The sequence below is a fragment of the Culex quinquefasciatus genome, chromosome 1, assembly GCF_015732765.1.
Source record: "Culex quinquefasciatus strain JHB chromosome 1, VPISU_Cqui_1.0_pri_paternal, whole genome shotgun sequence".
In the NCBI taxonomy this organism is placed as follows: domain Eukaryota; kingdom Metazoa; phylum Arthropoda; class Insecta; order Diptera; family Culicidae; genus Culex; species Culex quinquefasciatus.
This window is the reverse complement of record NC_051861.1, coordinates 24,678,985-24,697,021: the sequence shown is the minus strand read 5'-3', so window position 1 is coordinate 24,697,021 and position 18,037 is coordinate 24,678,985. Positions and strand designations below refer to the sequence as shown.

The 18,037-nt window shown below is 33.0% G+C and overlaps 1 protein-coding gene across 1 annotated transcript; it reads left to right on the top strand.

Annotated features, from left to right (window-relative positions):
* The first annotated feature begins 1,354 nt into the window (after positions 1 to 1,354).
* LOC6031622 (dynein heavy chain, cytoplasmic) lies at positions 1,355 to 2,008 on the top strand. Its single transcript, XM_001842320.2, has 2 exons — positions 1,355 to 1,816; positions 1,889 to 2,008. The coding sequence occupies exons 1-2, from the start codon at positions 1,721 to 1,723 to the stop codon at positions 1,988 to 1,990; spliced, it is 198 nt and encodes a 65-aa protein (XP_001842372.1). The 5' UTR covers positions 1,355 to 1,720; the 3' UTR covers positions 1,991 to 2,008.
* Positions 2,009 to 18,037: the final 16,029 nt, after the last annotated feature.

Genomic DNA, 18,037 nt, shown 5'->3' with positions numbered 1-18,037 from the left:
GATGTAGTTACCACATACTTAACCATTATCATATAGTTACGGCACTATACAAAACCATAACGAAACTGATCGTCAAATGATGACGTTTTTATTGAAGTAAATCTAATGATTCTAACTATTTTTGAACTATTTGGGGTACAATAACTTTACACTAAACAGTTCGGATTGTTTAGACAACGTGACTCAACGAAAAAATGTACAAGTCCAAATAGTTCAAACAATTTATCAACTTTATTGAGAACAATATAGCAAAATTCCACAGATTTTAGATTTTTATAGTCAGAACCTGTAAGAACTAAAAACCTACTATAAATGCTATAGTAGAACACAATTGATGGCGGCCACATTTTTTTCGATAAGTTTGTATAATCCAAATAATTTGTCAACTTACATGAAGTAAAATTACTATACACCATACTATTTTGAATTAAAAATTTCTATAAGTCCAAATAGTTCGAACAATATTTCAACAGTATGGAGTACAATTACAGTTTGTTATATAATCCAACTATATGTTAAACGATTGGTACAAAAATTTCAACTTTTATCAAGTAAATTGATCACAGTCGATTCCTCTGGATGATAGAGAACCTTCAACACCCCCACTTCTCCTCAGATTATCAGAAAACTCCCCAAAAGAAGAAAAATGTTACGAGGGCTCATGAAATTGACTTTCACTATTCCAGAAAAAGTAGGCATGCTGTTCTTACCATACACCAAAAATATGTGTACTACATGGTGGACTATTACTGTTCACTATAAAATGAGTCAATTGTTTGGACTACTTGGACTTATCGAAAATACTTGCCCCCGAGCTTGCTCCCTTCTAACACAACATGTCACCAAAACCACTAAAAACCACCAACAGATATAGATCAATCGGATAAGGCGGCAGCAGTTCGGCAGCAACGTAAATAACATCACATATAATGGCGGTAAACATTCACCAACTATCGATAGAACTTAAAAATCAAATTTGATTATATCCGAAGTAGTTATCACAACAATTGTAGGGTTCATTTTTGCGGTCTTTTTAAAGTGTCGGCAAAGTAGTGTCGGTAAAGTAGTTTTTCAGAAACTATATAGGGAATAGTAAATTTTTTGGGCAATGACTATTTGACGTAAAATCCAAGTTTATAAAAATATTTACATATGTATGAAAACCTCGTATAGTTTTCTGCCTAACAACTAATTTCTCATATAGTAAAATCGACCAAAACTATTTTGGGAATGGAATTAATGGTTTGATATATCGTACATATATAGTTGGGCTACAATTTAATGAATAGTAGAGACCATTTGATAAATAGTTGAGTAACTATTTGTCATAAAGTAGTTATATAGTTCATGACTATGCGGGACCCGCTGTAAGAGATGCGGCCTTGGTAATCAGCTGGGCCGGTTTGTGCTCGTGTTCAACTGCGACGCGAAACGTTCGACTTCCTGGCCATGGGCCGTATCTTTGCTGGCTTGTATCAGGTCGGCGCTTGGGGCTGCTTTGACGAGTTCAACCGTCTCGAGTAACGCATGCTGTCTGCCGTCTCGCAGCCGATCCAAACCATCCAGGAGGCACCCAAGTCATCCACCGATATGGCAATCTTCATCACGATGAATCCTGGACGCTGGTCGTTCCGACCTACCGCACAATCTCAAGAATCTGTTCCGCTCGCTCGCGTCGCTGAGTGACGTCTTCCCGAACGTCGGTTACACCCGGGCCGAGATGAAGGACCTCGAGGACGAGAGCCGCAAGGTTTGCGCCGAGAAGTTTTTGGTGCGCGGCGAAGAGCCTCCTCAAGGCGGCGCCTGGGTGGAAAAGGTGAGTTGAGCGTGTTCCCCGCCGGGGGACCAAGCGGCCCTGATTAAAACTAACACATTTCAACCCGATCAGCCCGACATGGACTCGTACGGAACGCAGCGCGTAATCTCCTTCCTGCATCAACTGGTGGAACACAAGGGCTTCTACCGTGCCGGAGACCAGTCCAGGGTTTAGCTCGAACGCATCCATCAAGTTTTTCGGAGCTTGTAACCCGCCGACGGATTCCGGCCGTAAGCCACTGTCCCAATCGCTTCCTGCGTCACGTCTCCATCATCTACGTCCGCTCATGAACAACATCGACGGGTGCGTGTACGTCCATCAGACGATGCACAAAGCAAACGCCCGACTCACGAAGCGCGGTGGCCGCACGATGACCATCAACCACCGGTCCCTATACTTTATTCATCACTTTGTGAAGCTGTACCTCGGAGAAGCGCAGCGCTGCATTCCAAGAACGAGGCGGCGAGGCGAAAAGAAGCAAACCAACTACCATCGTACTGTGCTTAGCGAGTTGGTGCGCGGAATTCTCTCAGCCGGTTGGAGACGTTACACCGTTCCCGTCGGTTGCACCGTCATTCAATGGGTCACGGACTTTAGCCAGCGCCACCAACAGCTGCAAAAGGTGTCCACGCTGGTGTCGCAAGCAGTAGCCAAGAAACTGCAGAGTTTCCCCGTCTGGCGAACGGAGGCGTACATAACGGCCACGCGCCAGCGCGTAGCCCAGGCAAACAGCTGGTCGCTCTAGAACTCACCCTGAACGTGACCATCACCGAGTACGGCTCGATATCCGGGCTGAAGTTGCAGGGTGCCCAGTGCAACAACAATCAGCTGCTGCGGACGTCGGCCATCAAGAACGACGAGATCGGTGACGGAACTACCGGGGTTGTTATTCTTGCCGGGGCGCTATTGGAGCAGACCGAGTCGCTGCTGGACCGATTCGTATTGCCGATGGGTTCGAGCTGGCGGCGCAGTGCGCGATCAAGCATTTTAACTCGATCCGTTCCCGATTTCGCTAGACAGCTCCAAAACCGCTTCCTCTCGTCCTTCGGTCCAAATCCGTACTACGAGACGGCCACCGTGCAGCATCGAAAAACCACAGCGAAGAAACGGAGACGGAGCACACCCGCATCAACGGGGTCACCAACATCAAGTTGACCGGGAACAAGGTGGTGGCGGCCCGGCTCAGCGGCCGCATCGTCTTCCTGCGGCTCGAAACGTACACCCAGGGTCGGCAGATCGACTGGGGATTTACGTCCGCGTACCGGCGCAGTAAGTTTTATCAACTCAATTGTCCAAGGATCAATTTTAACACCTTCCAAAATTTTCAGCGCACATTCGCACAGGTACCTTAAGCATGTTCCAGCAGCCGAACGGTCCGGCCAGCGTTCATCACGCCTCGGAGGAGGAGCTGCGCTGCATCCTGGAGTTTCACCAGCAGGGAACTGGTGGCCCGGCCGGTGACGTGTCTGGAGGTGGCCGGCGGAACCGTCTTGACCGGCAGCAGTTTACGCTGCACGATCACTGCGGGTCGATCTCGTGTCGTGGCCCGTTCGAGCTCAGCTGGATGTAACCTCAGCCGAGGACTACCGCAAGCTGCGCGAGTACGAGCAGAAAAAGTTCCTGAGCATGGTAAAGCAGGTCAAGGACGCCGGAGCAACGCTTGCAATCCGACAGAGGGGATTCGACGACGAGGCGAACCATTTGCTGCTGCAGCAGCATTAAAAGGAGGCTCCAAAATCAATACTTTTTTTTTATAAATGTCTAAGTATTTTAATCAATAAAAATAGCGCTGATTTGTTAATTAATTTTAAACTTTGATTGTTTTTATTTCAATCCCAAAAGAGAAATCAAAAAGCGCCCGAAGATAGGCAACCGCTAAACCTGTGAAATATTTCCCGATGCTCGAACTCGGCAAATCATGAAAATCATGATTTTGCCAGTTCGACCCACTTTACCAAAAAAGTGTTATCCGAGTTGAACTCCAAAAATCATGATAATTACCATTTTTTTGGTTTTATTTGGTAAGCGTGTAGTGAAAAAGTCATAGAAGATAACGGCAGTTGAATGTTTTTCAAAGAAATACACAGCAAAAAATCCGATGGTAAAATCGCATGCAAAAGCATGCACATCACCTTTGTGAGCAAAAGCATGTAACATTGTATGAGAAAACGTGTGCACAAAAAGCACGTACAAAAGAAAAATAAATAAATTTTGCACACCCCAAAAATAACAACAATCTGTTGAGAGCCATATCCTGATTACCAAGTCCGCGCCTTAACCGTCCTGGCTATCTCACCGTCTTGTAGATGTTGTGTCCAACGCCGATGTACCAGTTGGTTTCCCGTACGTCGTATACTGAATTAACTGTATACGATTTATGGGGAACGAACAGCTACATCGGTGTTGATCCAGCTAAAAGCACAGCGGCGAGATAGCCGAGATGGTTGGGGCGCGGACATGGTAATCTGGATATTACTTGTGGAATCCCACTATCCAACAAGAGAATCGCCCAGAACGGCGACTCCCTAGATTTGAGCCTCTAGCTTGGAACACTGATGACAACTGAATGCCGCGCTCGTTCAAGCTGTCAAATCTGCAAAGGGGGACGTCGATATAAACCTTTACGCCGACAAGCAGCCGTAGCGTGTAGTCTACACGCTCAATATGTTGCATTCAAGTTCCATCCTAATATGCACACCACACATCCTCCCTCTACTCAAGAAAAATGAAAAAAAAAAAGATTTTAGGACTCATTGCGTTTTGAGTTGCTGTCATCTTACGAATGTTAGAACCAAAAAAAAACAAAATGTAACCGGGGTCGAATGGGATCGAACCTAAGCCAACTGGGATGAGAGGCAACCATGGGACCCGGACTATAAAAGCATCTAGCTCTGATTTTTTTTTTCACCACATAAAGTGTTGGGAGAATCGATGTGATATCGTCTTGTCTGCCACTTGGCCTAACCCTGGCGGAAAGTCAATCATTGCCAACCCTGCCCATTTCGAAACGGTCATCACTAATACTTGACGATCTACGGCGGACAGCGCATCGATTTCCTTCTGATCAACTGAGGCGAAAGGGCTCGAAGCACGATCGATACAATCAAGTTAGTTGCACTTCAACCATGTGCGGGTACTAACCGTTGAGAAAGGCCACCTCCAAGCCAAGCCTAGTGCATGTATAAAAGTGCGTAATTAGAAAGTCCTCTGAAATTGTAAAGATCCTCCAACCTACCACCAAGGCGACCTTATAACCCAGTATCGCCCACGGACTTGAATGAGCCTATTTGTTTGCCATTAGACCGTCCACCAGCACACTTGATCGTATACAATTTTACAGAACAGGAGGCAGTGGTAGAGTGTGGATGGGAAAACCTTTAGGAGAAGGATTTTTTTCGGTTTGATTTCCAGAAAACCACGCGGCGATCTTCGCCGGCCCAATTGTTCAACCGAACTCCGGACAGCATCAACCGGAGTATACGATCACCCGCAGCGTCGGATATCACCTGATCACTGACCACGTAGCGCACACGAGGACGTTCAGATGTCCGTAGGAGATCATAGCCACGGTATCCGATATAAGGGCGCCGCCTTCAGGGGAAATCCGGTTTCGGCTGGTCGCCTGACTGACTAAAATGATTTACGGACATACCGTAGGATCACATTAATCACGTCTGGTTGTTGTCAATCCGTAGAGGCGCGTCAAACCCTAGCAAAGGGAACTTCCGTTGGTTGTAAAATGTTGGAAACCGCTACCAGCGAGAAGTGATCTTGACGTCCTCCATATTCGGCGTTGATCCCGCATCCGGCACTCGCACTTGGGCACCATCCTAATCCACACACATTCCCGCACTCAAGCTCGACACACGCGTGCACGCCATTTGATCGTGTGATCAGGATGACGCAGTGTCATTAACATCCTGCTAGAGCCAACCAGGTCGCGCTACCTCGCGATAATCCATAACGTGCCTCACGCCAGTTACGACCACGTGGGGCACGAACGACTACCACGATCACCAATCAGCAGGAGCCGTCGAGGAGCGCTCAGATGCTCCGGCCTCTTAGGGTTTCAACTTCATCATTTGGGACAAGCCGTGCTCGCCTTTCACGACCACTTAGTGTGAATACAAATGCATTCTGCTCAACCAAACCACAACGACGTTGTGGTCGACGACCATTATTCATGCGCGAAGTCCGCCGGGAAGCGCTTGGACGCTCCGGCCACGTGTTTCGCTTGGTCAACCGATCTCGTCACTAACATCTGGGCGGTGATCGACATCACCTGCTCGCCTTCAAGGCCGTCAAGAAGCGTAGAACAAGAGATCACGTGTGAGATGAGACACGCGGTCATCCGACGACAAGACGCCGAACAGCAGACGGCGTTCGCAGATATGGGGTTGCCGCATTCTGCAAAATGTGTGTTTACCCGCAGATGTGTGATTGCCCGCAGATGTGGGGTTACTCGCGTTCTTAACAGGTCAGATCAGCCAGATTAAGCTCCCCAAGCCGTCCCCAATTCGTTTCGCCAATGATAGTCTAGCACTATTCTCAATAAAGTCTTTAACCTAAACAAGTCATTTGACCCTTCGTGGTGGAAAAGCTTACTCTTTTCGCCCCTGGGTTGCGAGTCCAAGAGCGAGAGAGCAACTGAACCGGTCCTTTGTGAGATATGACAACCATAACCTCTACCACAACGCTCCGTTTATCCTGTCTGAATTACAAGCCGTTCCCGTCACGCCTCTTTCATGCAGACATTCCATATCACTCACATAATGCGGACATGTCCCATGCCCTCTTTCTTTGTTTTTTTCTTTTTTTTTTTTTTGTCGCGAACATCCCATTTCGCTTCAGTCCTTCAGACTTCTCGAATTCCTTGCGGACATCCCATCTCGCTTGCATCCTGCGGACATCCCATCTCGCTTTAGTCTTTAGACTTCTCGATTCCACCAATCTTGCGGACATCCCATCTCGCTTCAGTCCTTCAGACTTCTCGAATTCCTTTCATCTTGCGGACATCCCATCTCGCTTGCATCCTGCGGACATCCCATCTCGCTTGCATCCTGCGGACATCCCATCTCGCTTCAGTCCTTCAGACTTCTCGAATTCCTTTTATCTTGCGGACATCCCATCTCGCTTGCGTCTTGCGGACATCCCATCTCGCTTCAGTCCTTCAGACTTCTCGAATTCCTTTTATCTTGCGGACATCCCATCTCGCTTCAGTCCTTCAGACTTCTCGAATTCCTTTTATCTTGCGGACATCCCATCTCGCTTGCATCCTGCGGATATCCCATCTCGCTTCAGTCCTTCAGACTTCTCGAATTCCTTTTATCTTGCGGACATCCCATCTCGCTTGCGTCTTGCGGACATCCCATCTCGCTTCAGTCCTTCAGACTTCTCGAATTCCTTTTATCTTGCGGACATCCCATCTCGCTTCAGCCCTTCAGACTTCTCGATTTTCTTTTATCTTGCGGACATCCCATCTCGCTTGCGTCTTGCGGACATCCCATCTCGCTTTAGTCCTTCAGACTTCTCGAATTCCTTTCACCTTGCGGACATCCCATCTCGCTTGCACTCTGCGGACATCCCATCTCGCGTCTGTCTTTAGACTTCTCGATTCCATCAATCTTGCGGACATCCCATCTCGCTTGCATCCTGCGGACATCCCATCTCGCTTTGGTCGTTCGACATCTCTAAGTTCTTGGAATTGTGGACATCTCATCTCGCTTTCATCTCCTCTCACATCAATTAAATTCGAGTGAATTTATCTAAAAACGACAAGAAATACTGATTAGGCACATTTCTATATTAAAAATGCATGAACAAAATCTAAAGAAATATTTTCTTAACCATTTCTTTACTATGCCGCACTCAATACGGATTTGTGTGGATAGACTTTACTGGTCCGAAAAGTCTGCGAGTAGCTTCATCCGCTGACCCTGTACCATTTCCTGACCAGCTACTTAACGCAGAATATCACCCAATTGCATTTCGGAACAATAATTTCTAAACCGAGATTATGCAACGGATTCGTGTGAACAGACCTTACTAGCCCGACACTGCTTTATCTTTCTTCACACATTAGCATTAAACCAACTTTTCACATAGCAAAACAATATGATTATTTTTTTTACAATGGAGATCACGACACCACGCAACCGGAACAATTCCAAACTTCTCCCAGAGTCTGTCCTATCTTATCCTGGGACACAACATGGCGACAAAAAGTTGTTTACCTTTCAGAGACGAGCCGCCTCAAGAAACAATTTTACTCGCGCCGTCTGAGCGACTCTCTCGTTGGGGGGAAGGTCCAGGTTACAGCTGATATCGCGTTGAAACAATATCCGGCAGGATCGCCAATGTGGAATCCCACTATCCAACAAGAGAATCGCCCAGAACGGCGACTCCCTAGATTTGAGCCTCTAGCTTGGAACACTGATGACAACTGAATGCCGCGCTCGTTCAAGCTGTCAAATCTGCAAAGGGGGACGTCGATATAAACCTTTACGCCGACAAGCAGCCGTAGCGTGTAGTCTACACGCTCAATATGTTGCATTCAAGTTCCATCCTAATATGCACACCACACATTACTCTCAACAGATTGATGTTATTTTTTGGGTTTGCAAAATTTATTTATTTTTCTTTTGTACATGCTTTTTGTGTACACGTTTTCTCATACAATATTACATGCTTTTGCTCACAAAGGTGATGTGCATGCTTTTGCATGCGATTTTACACAGAATTTTTTTACTGTGTAGCAAAATAGAGAATGGTTCATTCATTAATCAATTCAAAACTCAACATGATTTTTTCATAAAACTGAAAAGCGCTGGTTTTGCCTCATTTACCGTGGTCGGGTGTAAGCTGTGCTCGCACACAAGCATTTTGGTTTTTTTAAATCATAAAACAAATTATTTGCGAGGCAGAGAATTAGCTCATAATTTGCGACGTTCGTAATGTTTTCTGCCTATCGCTAAATTTGTCGTATTCTCTGAGTGTTTTTTGCACTTTTCAATATATCAAGAATTAACGAGATAATTCGTTTTTGGATTACACAAAAAATACTTCTACCGCACAAAAACTATTTAAATTAAAAAAAACTTTTTACGAAGAATTTCAGATAGCTTACCAACATTTTCCAAAAATATGTTTAAATTTGATGAATCGTTTTAAAATTGAAACTGAAATAATGCTCAAATACTACGAAATGATCATAACAAGTCACTCAGCAGTGTTACTCTTTCAAAGGAATCGACCCTTTTCAAAGGAGTTCAAAGGTTGAATTTTTGAAAAATCTTTGTTGGTGAAAAACGTACCCCAAACATATATAGCTGCTACAAACACAGGTTTTGTTCTTGGAATGTGAGATTTTCAGCAAACGTATTTAAGATGTCTCCTACTCAAACCTTTAACAGAATTAAGTTTCACTAAAAAGACTGAGGAATTGCAAATTCTAAAAAAAAACATTTTGACCCAATTTCACCCCTACTAAAGTTAAGTTTTTGAATGATTTGGCGTAAAATATCCGCTCCAGTCGCAATAAATTTAATCATCGCAGCGAACAAAAAAGAATATTTCCAACACAGGCCAGACCCAGATATACCATAACACCGGTCATTGTATGCTAGCGATGCATAAAACGAACAGCGACCCAAGCAGCGTACCAGCGACTAACCTCGACTAACCTACAGCTCAGCCCTGCCCGCGATGTGCGTTGTCACTGGCTCATGGGAAGCTTGGACGCTCACCAGAAATTCGTTCACTCAGAGATCGATCAGAGAATGAGCAAAACAAAAAAGAAATGCAAAAGAATGAGCATGGGGCTTCAGAACGGATAGCTGCTTGCGTCTAGTTTGCGTTCACTGAAGCTTAGCATAGATAATCATGATAGGCGATGTGTGATGAACGAGCAATCGATAAAGCAACTTGCACTAAAAGGGAGTAATCTAGTATCAAAACTTTATACGCGTCAGCATTGCTCGCGTCTGCATGTAAAGCTCAACTTGACAACTTGTCGACGAAGCGACAAATTGGATCGTCCATGATTTTTTGCAGATTTTCGAATGAATATTTCTCGAAAAAATGATTTGGGAACGAAGCTTGATTTGGCGTCGGAGCCAAAAGCAAACCCTATACCTTTCTTTAGTAAGAATGGAATTTTTCTAAAATCTGAACGGTAAATCCGAATGAGGTCAAATTTGTTTCAGAACCTCGAGTATGGTCTAGATTGTGATATGGAGAAAAAAAATTAGATAAAATGCCAAAGGAATAGTTTTGGCATTTGGTGAAAATTGACTTTTACCTTTTTTAGGGGTTTTTCCCCCTCACAGTGAATTAGTCGACAAGCTGTAAATCAAGAACCACATTACCGACATGGATGAAAATTTGGGAGGATGTAGGGCTCGAAAAATGCAATTTTTTGGACAAATAAACGATTTCAATACTTCAATTTTCGACCGAATTTTCATTTGAAAACAGCCTGATCAGGCGAAAACACACTCCGAGGCCCCTTAAAAAATGGATAAATTCAAATTTGGTATGGATCTGGTTCAGGTTCAGCACATCCCCTTTCAAATGCGCCCAAGAGAGCTTAAATCCATAATGTGAGCTCTGAGAAACCCCCTACCACAAAATTGAGCACTTTTTTACCACACACGGACGTCACGCGTGCTCTTCAGTAAATTAAGCGCCAAAATTCGGATATTGGAGATAGACCAATTCTGTCATTGTCAAACGATCGTGCGTCGAAAATGGATCGTCCATGATTTTTTGCAGATTTTTCGAATGAATATTTCTCGAAAAAATGATTTGGGAACGAAGCTTGAATTGGCGTCGGAGCCAAAAGCAAACCCTATACCTTTCTTTAGTAAGAAAGGCAAAAAGAATGTATACCCAAATTTTAACTAATGCACTAGGATCAAATCATGCCCCTTGACTTTACCAGGCCCAGGGAAGAATTAAACAATTTAAGAACTTAAGAATTTAAGAAATTAAGAATTTAATAATTTAACAATTTAACAATTTAAGAACTTAAGAATTTAAGAAATTAAGAATTTAAGAAATTAAGAATTTAAGAATTTAACAATTTAAGAACTTAAGAATTTAAGAAATTAAGAATTTAAGAAATTAAGAAATTAAGAATTTGAGAAGTTCAAATACATTTTTCATATTTTTCCCAAACAACATTCTAAAGCTTACAAGGAAGAATTCTTGTGATCAGTTCATGTTTCAATTTGGAATCTAACCTAGTGATAGATCAATCTTATTTTTCAATCTTTCACAATTTTCAGTTTTTTTTTATGTTTTTGAAAGATTTTTATGCAATGGGTATAAGTAAAAATGTTGAAGAAGATATTCAAATTTTCGGAAAAACGTTAATTATAAATACGAACATTGTTTAAAAACACCAAGATATGTTTCAAACCGTACACATGTACACGTTTAGATGTATATTTTACTTAGTTTTTTAACGTTTCTATTTTTTCCTAACGTTCAAAGCTAAATTACACCTTTTTACAAGTTTTTGTTTCCAGCACCTTTATTTTTTTTATAATTCACATTCAAAAATTTTAACGGCCTAATTCGTTTGAAAAAACTTAAAAATTTCTTTGAAAACATCAAATTTTATTGTGAAATTAACTAAATTTGGATTGCTACAATTGGGTCCTAAAATGAAGCTTAGATTGCTGATAGTATTGTTTACAGCGATAAAGCTTATTTTTCTGAGTACAATGACCCTTTGTACGACCACAAAGAGTTTAAAATGGATTTTTAAATCAATTTTGAAAAATTAACCTCGCGGTCCTTCTTGACAGAAAAGCTCCTACTTGACAGCTTCCATATTTTTTTTGGTAAAAAAAATACGGATGGATACCAGCAGAGGAAAAAACATACACTGAAAAAAAAAGAAGGAATCCAATTCCTAAAATTTAGGAATTTGCCAACTTCTGCCAGAGAAGTCACCCAATTCCTAAATTTGCTGGCCCAATTTAGGAATTCTGATACTTCTTTGGAAAAATGAGCTTAAACTGACAGCAAAGCTTATCTTGCGCAACTGCGCCATCTGATATTGAAACTCGGAATTATTCTTCAGAGCTTAACAGTCTGAACTTTCCTCTTTCTTTTGTTCTCGAGAGAAGCTACTCAAACTCGACTTGTTTCGACAGGATTCTGATGATCGATCCACATAAATGCCAGAATAATACTTTTTCATTTAAAAATATGTTCAGATAATGGAAATTTAATAATTTGTTCAACTTAAAAAACTATCTATCAAAGTGTTCAAAGTATAAAAAGTATTAAAGTATTTCAAGTATTTAAAGTATTTTAAGTTTTTGAAGTATATAAAGTATTTAAAGTATTTAATGATATTAAAGTATTTAAAGTATTTAAAGCATTTAAAGTATTTAAAGTATTTAAAGTATTTAAAGTATTTAAAGTATTTAAAATATTGAAAGTATTTACAGTATTTAAAGTATTTAAAGTATTTAAAGTATTTAAAGTATTTAAAGTATTTAAAGTATTTAAAGTATTTAAAGTTTTTAAAGTATTTAAAGTATTTAAAGTATTTAAAGTATTTAAAGTATTTAAAGTATTTAAAGTATTTAAAGTATTTGAAGTATTTAAAGTATTTAAAGTATTTAAAGTATTTAAAGTATTTAAAGTATTTAAAGTATTTAAAGTATTTAAAGTATTTAAAGTATTTAAAGTATTTAAAGTATTTAAAGTATTTGAAGTATTTAAAGTATTTTAAGTATTAAAAGTATTTAAAGTATTTGAAGTATTTGAAGTATTTAAAGCATTTAAAGTATTAAAAGTATTTAAAGAATTTAAAGTTTTTTATGTATTCGAAGTATTTAAAGTATTTAAAATATTTAAAGTATTTAATACTTTAAATACTTTAAATATTTTAAAAACTTTAAATAATTCAAATACTTAAAATACTTACAATACTTTAAATACTTTAAATACTTTAAATACTTTAAATACTTTAAATACTTTAAATACTTTAAATACTTTAAATACTTTAAATACTTTAAATACTTTAAATACTTTAAATACTTTAAATACTTTAAATAATTTAAATAATTTAAATACTTTAAATACTTTAAATTCTTTAAATAATTTAAATACTTTTTACACTTTAAATATTTTAAATACTTTAAATACTTAAAAACTTTGAATACTTTAAATTCTTTGAATACTTTAAATACTTTAAATACTTTAAATACTTTAAATGCTTTAAATATTTTCAATACTTTAAATAATTTCAATACTTTAAATACTTTAAATACTTTAAATACTTTTAATACTTAAAATACTTAAAATACTTTAAATACTTTAAATACCGAGTTAAATACCTTAAATACTTTAAATACTTTAAATATTTTAAATACCTTAAATACTTTAAATACTTAAAAACTTTAATAACGTATTTTTGTTTAAATACTTTAAATTCTTTGCATGATTTGAATATCTTAAATTTTAGAATTTGAGAATTTAAGAATTTAAGAATATAAGAATTTAAGAATTTAAGAATTTAAGAATTTAAGAATTTAAGAATTTAAGAATTTAAGAATTTAAGAATTTAAGAATTTAAGAATTTAAGAATTTAAGAATTTAAGAATTTAAGAATTTATGAATTTAAGAATTTAAGAATTTAAGAATTTAAGAATTTAAATTTAAGAATTTAAGAATTTAAGAATTTAAGAATTTAAGAATTTAAGAATTTAAGAATTTAAGAATTTAAGAATTTAAGAATTTAAAATTTAAGAATTTAAGAATTTAAGAATTTAAGAATTTAAGAATTTAAGAATTTAAGAATTTAAGAATTTAAGAATTTAAGAATTTAAGAATTTAAGAATTTAAGAATTTAAGAATTTAAGAATTTAAGAATTTAAGAATTTAAGAATTTAAGAATTTAAGAATTTAAGATTTAAATTAAGAATTTAATTTAATTTAAGAATTTAAGAATTTAAGAATTTAAGAATTTAAGAATTTAAGAATTTAAGAATTTAAGAATTTAAGAATTTAAGAATTTAAGAATTTAAGAATTTAAGAATTTAAGAATTTAAGAATTTAAGAATTTAAGAATTTAAGAATTTAAGAATTTAAGAATTTAAGAATTTAAGAATTTAAGAATTTAAGAATTTAAGAATTTAAGAATTTAAGAATTTAAGAATTTAAGAATTTAAGAATTTAAGAATTTAAGAATTTAAGAATTTAAGAATTTAAGAATTTAAGAATTTAAGAATTTAAGAATTTAAGAATTTAAGAATTTAAGAATTTAAAATTTAAGAATTTAAGAATTTAAGAATTTAAGAATTTAAGATTTAATTTAAGAATTTAAGAATTTAAGAATTTAAGAATTTAAGAATTTAAGAATTTAAATTTAAGAATTTAAGAATTTAAGAATTTAAGAATTTAAGAATTTAAGAATTTAAATTTAAGAATTTAAGAATTTAAGAATTTAAGAATTTAAGAATTTAAGAATTTAAAATTTAAGAATTTAAGAATTTAAGAATTTAAGAATTTAAGAATTTAAGAATTTAAGAATTTAAATTTAAGAATTTAAGAATTTAAGAATTTAAGAATTTAAGAATTTAGAATTTAAGAATTTAAGAATTTAAATTTAAAATTTAAGAATTTAAATTTAAGAATTTAAAATTTAAGAATTTAAAATTTAAGAATTTAAGAATTTAAATTTAAGAATTTAAGAATTTAAATTTAAGAATTTAAAATTTAAGAATTTAAGAATTTAAATTTAAGAATTTAAAATTTAAGAATTTAAATTTAAAATTTAAGAATTTAAATTTAAGAATTTAGAATTTAAGAATTTAAATTTAAGAATTTAAAATTTAAGAATTTAAGAATTTAAATTTAAAATTTAAGAATTTAAGAATTTAAGAATTTAAATTTAAATTTAAGAATTTAAAAATTTAAGAATTTAGAATTTAAATTTAAGAATTTAAATTTAAGAATTTAAGAATTTAAGAATTTAAGAATTTAAGAATTTAAAATTTAAGATTTAAGAATTTAAGAATTTAAAATTTAAGAATTTAAGAATTTAAAATTTAAGAATTTAAATTTAAAATTTAAGAATTTAAGAATTTAAGAATTTAAGAATTTAAAAAAATTTAAGAATTTAAGAATTTAAATTTAAGATTTAAGAATTTAAATTTAAATTTAAAATTTAAGAATTTAAGAATTTAAGAATTTAAGAATTTAAAATTTAAGATTTAAAATTTAAATTTAAGAATTTAAATTTAAATTTAAGAATTTAAGAATTTAAGAATTAAATTTAAGAATTTAAATTTAAATTTAAGAATTTAAGAATTTAAGAATTAAGAATTTAAGAATTAAAATTAAGAATTTAAGAATTTAAGAATTAAGAATTTAAATTTAAAATTTAAGAATTTAAAATTTAAGAATTTAAAATTTAAATTTAAAATTTAAGAATTTAAATTTAAGAATTTAAGAATTTAAAATTTAAGAATTTAAGAATTTAAGAATTTAAAATTTAAGAATTTAAGAATTTAAGAATTTAAAATTTAAAATTTAAGAATTTAAGAATTTAAGAATTTAAGAATTTAAGAATTTAAATTTAGAATTTAAATTTAAATTTAAGAATTTAAGAATTTAAGATTTAAGAATTTAAAATTTAAGAATTTAAGAATTAAAATTTAAGAATTTAAGAATTTAAAATTTAAGAATTTAAAATTTAAGAATTTAAGAATTTAAATTTAAGAATTTAAAATTTAAGAATTTAAGAATTTAAAATTTAAAATTTAAAATTTAAGAATTTAAGAATTTAAGAATTTAAATTTAAAATTTAAGAATTTAAAATTTAAATTTAAGAATTTAAGAATTTAAATTTAAGAATTTAAATTTAAATTTAAAATTTAAGAATTTAAGAATTTAAGAATTTAAGAATTTAAGAATTTAAGAATTTAAATTTAAATTTAAAATTTAAGAATTTAAGAATTAAGAATTTAAGAATTTAAGAATTTAAGAATTTAAGAATTTAAGAATTAAGAATTTAAGAATTTAAGAATTTAAGAATTTAAGAATTTAAATTTAAGAATTTAAAATTTAAAATTAAGAATTTAAGAATTTAAGAATTTAAGAATTTAAGAATTTAAGAATTTAAGAATTTAAGAATTTAAGAATTTAAGAATTTAATTTAAATTTAAAATTAAGAATTAAAATTTTAGAATTTAAATTTTAAATTTTAGAATTTTAGAATTTTAGAATTTTAAGATTTTAGAATTTTAGAATTTTAAATTTTAAATTTTAGAATTTTAGAATTTTAAATTTTAAATTTTAGAATTTTAGAATTTTAGAATTTAAATTTTAGAATTTTAGAATTTTAGAATTTAGAATTTTAGAATTTTAAATTTTAAATTTTAGAATTTTAGAATTTTAAATTTTAAATTTTAATTTTAGAATTTTAAAATTTAGAATTTTAAATTTTGAATTTTAGAATTTTACAGAATTTTAGAATTTTAGAATTTTAAATTTTAGAATTTAGAATTTTGAAATTAGAAATTTAAATTTTAAATTTTAGAATTTTAGAATTTTAAATTTTAGAATTTTAGAATTTTAAATTTTAGAATTTTAGAATTTTAAATTTTAGAATTTTAAATTTTAGAATTTTAAATTTTAAATTTTAGAATTTTAAATTTAGAATTTTAGAATTTTAAATTTTAGAATTAGAATTTTAAATTTTAGAATTTTAGAATTTTAGAATTTTAAATTTTAGAATTTTAAATTTTAAATTTTAGAATTTTAAATTTTAGAATTGAATTTTAGAATTTTAGAATTTTAGAATTTTAAATTTTAGAATTTTAGAATTTTAGAATTTTAGAATTTTAGAATTTTAGAATTTTAGAATTTTAGAATTTTAGAATTTTAGAATTTTAGAATTTTAGAATTTTAGAAATTTTCGAAATTTAGAAATTTAGAAATTTAGAAATTTAGAAATTTAGAAATTTAGAAATTTAGAAATTTAGAAATTTAGAAATTTAGAAATTTAGAAATTCAGAAAATTAGAAATTTAGAAATTTAGAAATCTAGAAATTTAAAAATTTAGAAATTTAGAAATTTAGAAATTTAGAAATTTAGAAATTTAGAAATTTAGAAATTTAGAAATTTAGAAATTTAGAATTTTAGAATTTTAGAATTGTAGAAATTTAGAAATTTAGAAATTTAGAAATTTAGAAATTTAGAAATTTAGAAATTTAGAAATTTAGAAATTTAGAAATTTAGAAATTTAGAAATTTAGAATTTTAGAAATTTAGAAATTTAGAAATTTAGAAATTTAGAAATTTAGAAATTTAGAAATTTAGAAATTTAGAAATTTAGAAATTTAGAAATTTAGAAATTCAGAAATTTAGAAATTTAGAAATTTAAAAATTTAGAGATTTAGAAATTTAAAATTTAGAAATTTAGAAATTTAGAAATTTAGAAATTTATAAATTTAGAAATTAAGAAATTTAGAAATTAAGAAATTTAGAAATTTAGAAATTTAGAAATTTAGAAATTCAGAAATTTAGAAATTTAGAAATTTAGAAATTTAGAAATTTAGAAATTTAGAAATTTAGAAATTTAGAAATTCAGAAATTTAGAAATTCAGAAATTTAGAAATTTAAAAATTTAGAAATTTAGAAGTTTAAAAATTTAGAAATTTAGAAATTTAGAAATTTAAATTTTTTAGAATTGGGTCCTTAAATGAAGCATAGATGGCTGATATTATTGTTTACAGAATTTAAAAATTTAGAAATTAAGAAATTTAGAAATTTAGAAATTTAAATTTTTTAGAATTGGGTCCTAAAATGAAGCATAGATTGCTGATATTATTGTTTACAGCGATAAAGCTTATTTTTCTGAGTACAATGACCCTTTGTACGACCACAAAGAGTTTAAAATGGATTTTTAAATCAATTTTGAAAAATTAACCTCGCGGTCTAGCTCACGGTCCTTCTTCACAAAAAAGCTCCTACTTGACAGCTCGTTCCAAGGGGACCATAGTTGATCCATCGAAAAAATGTTGTCTTGTAAAAAAAAATGTTTGCATTAAAATGAAAAATAGTGATCAGAAATGGTTTTTAATCGTGTTTTTTACCGTTGTACATAAAAATTGACATAGGGCTTTAGTACCCAATTTTAGAATTTTCACTAAATTCACTAAAACAAGTGCTTAAATATTGCAATTATAGGGACCAA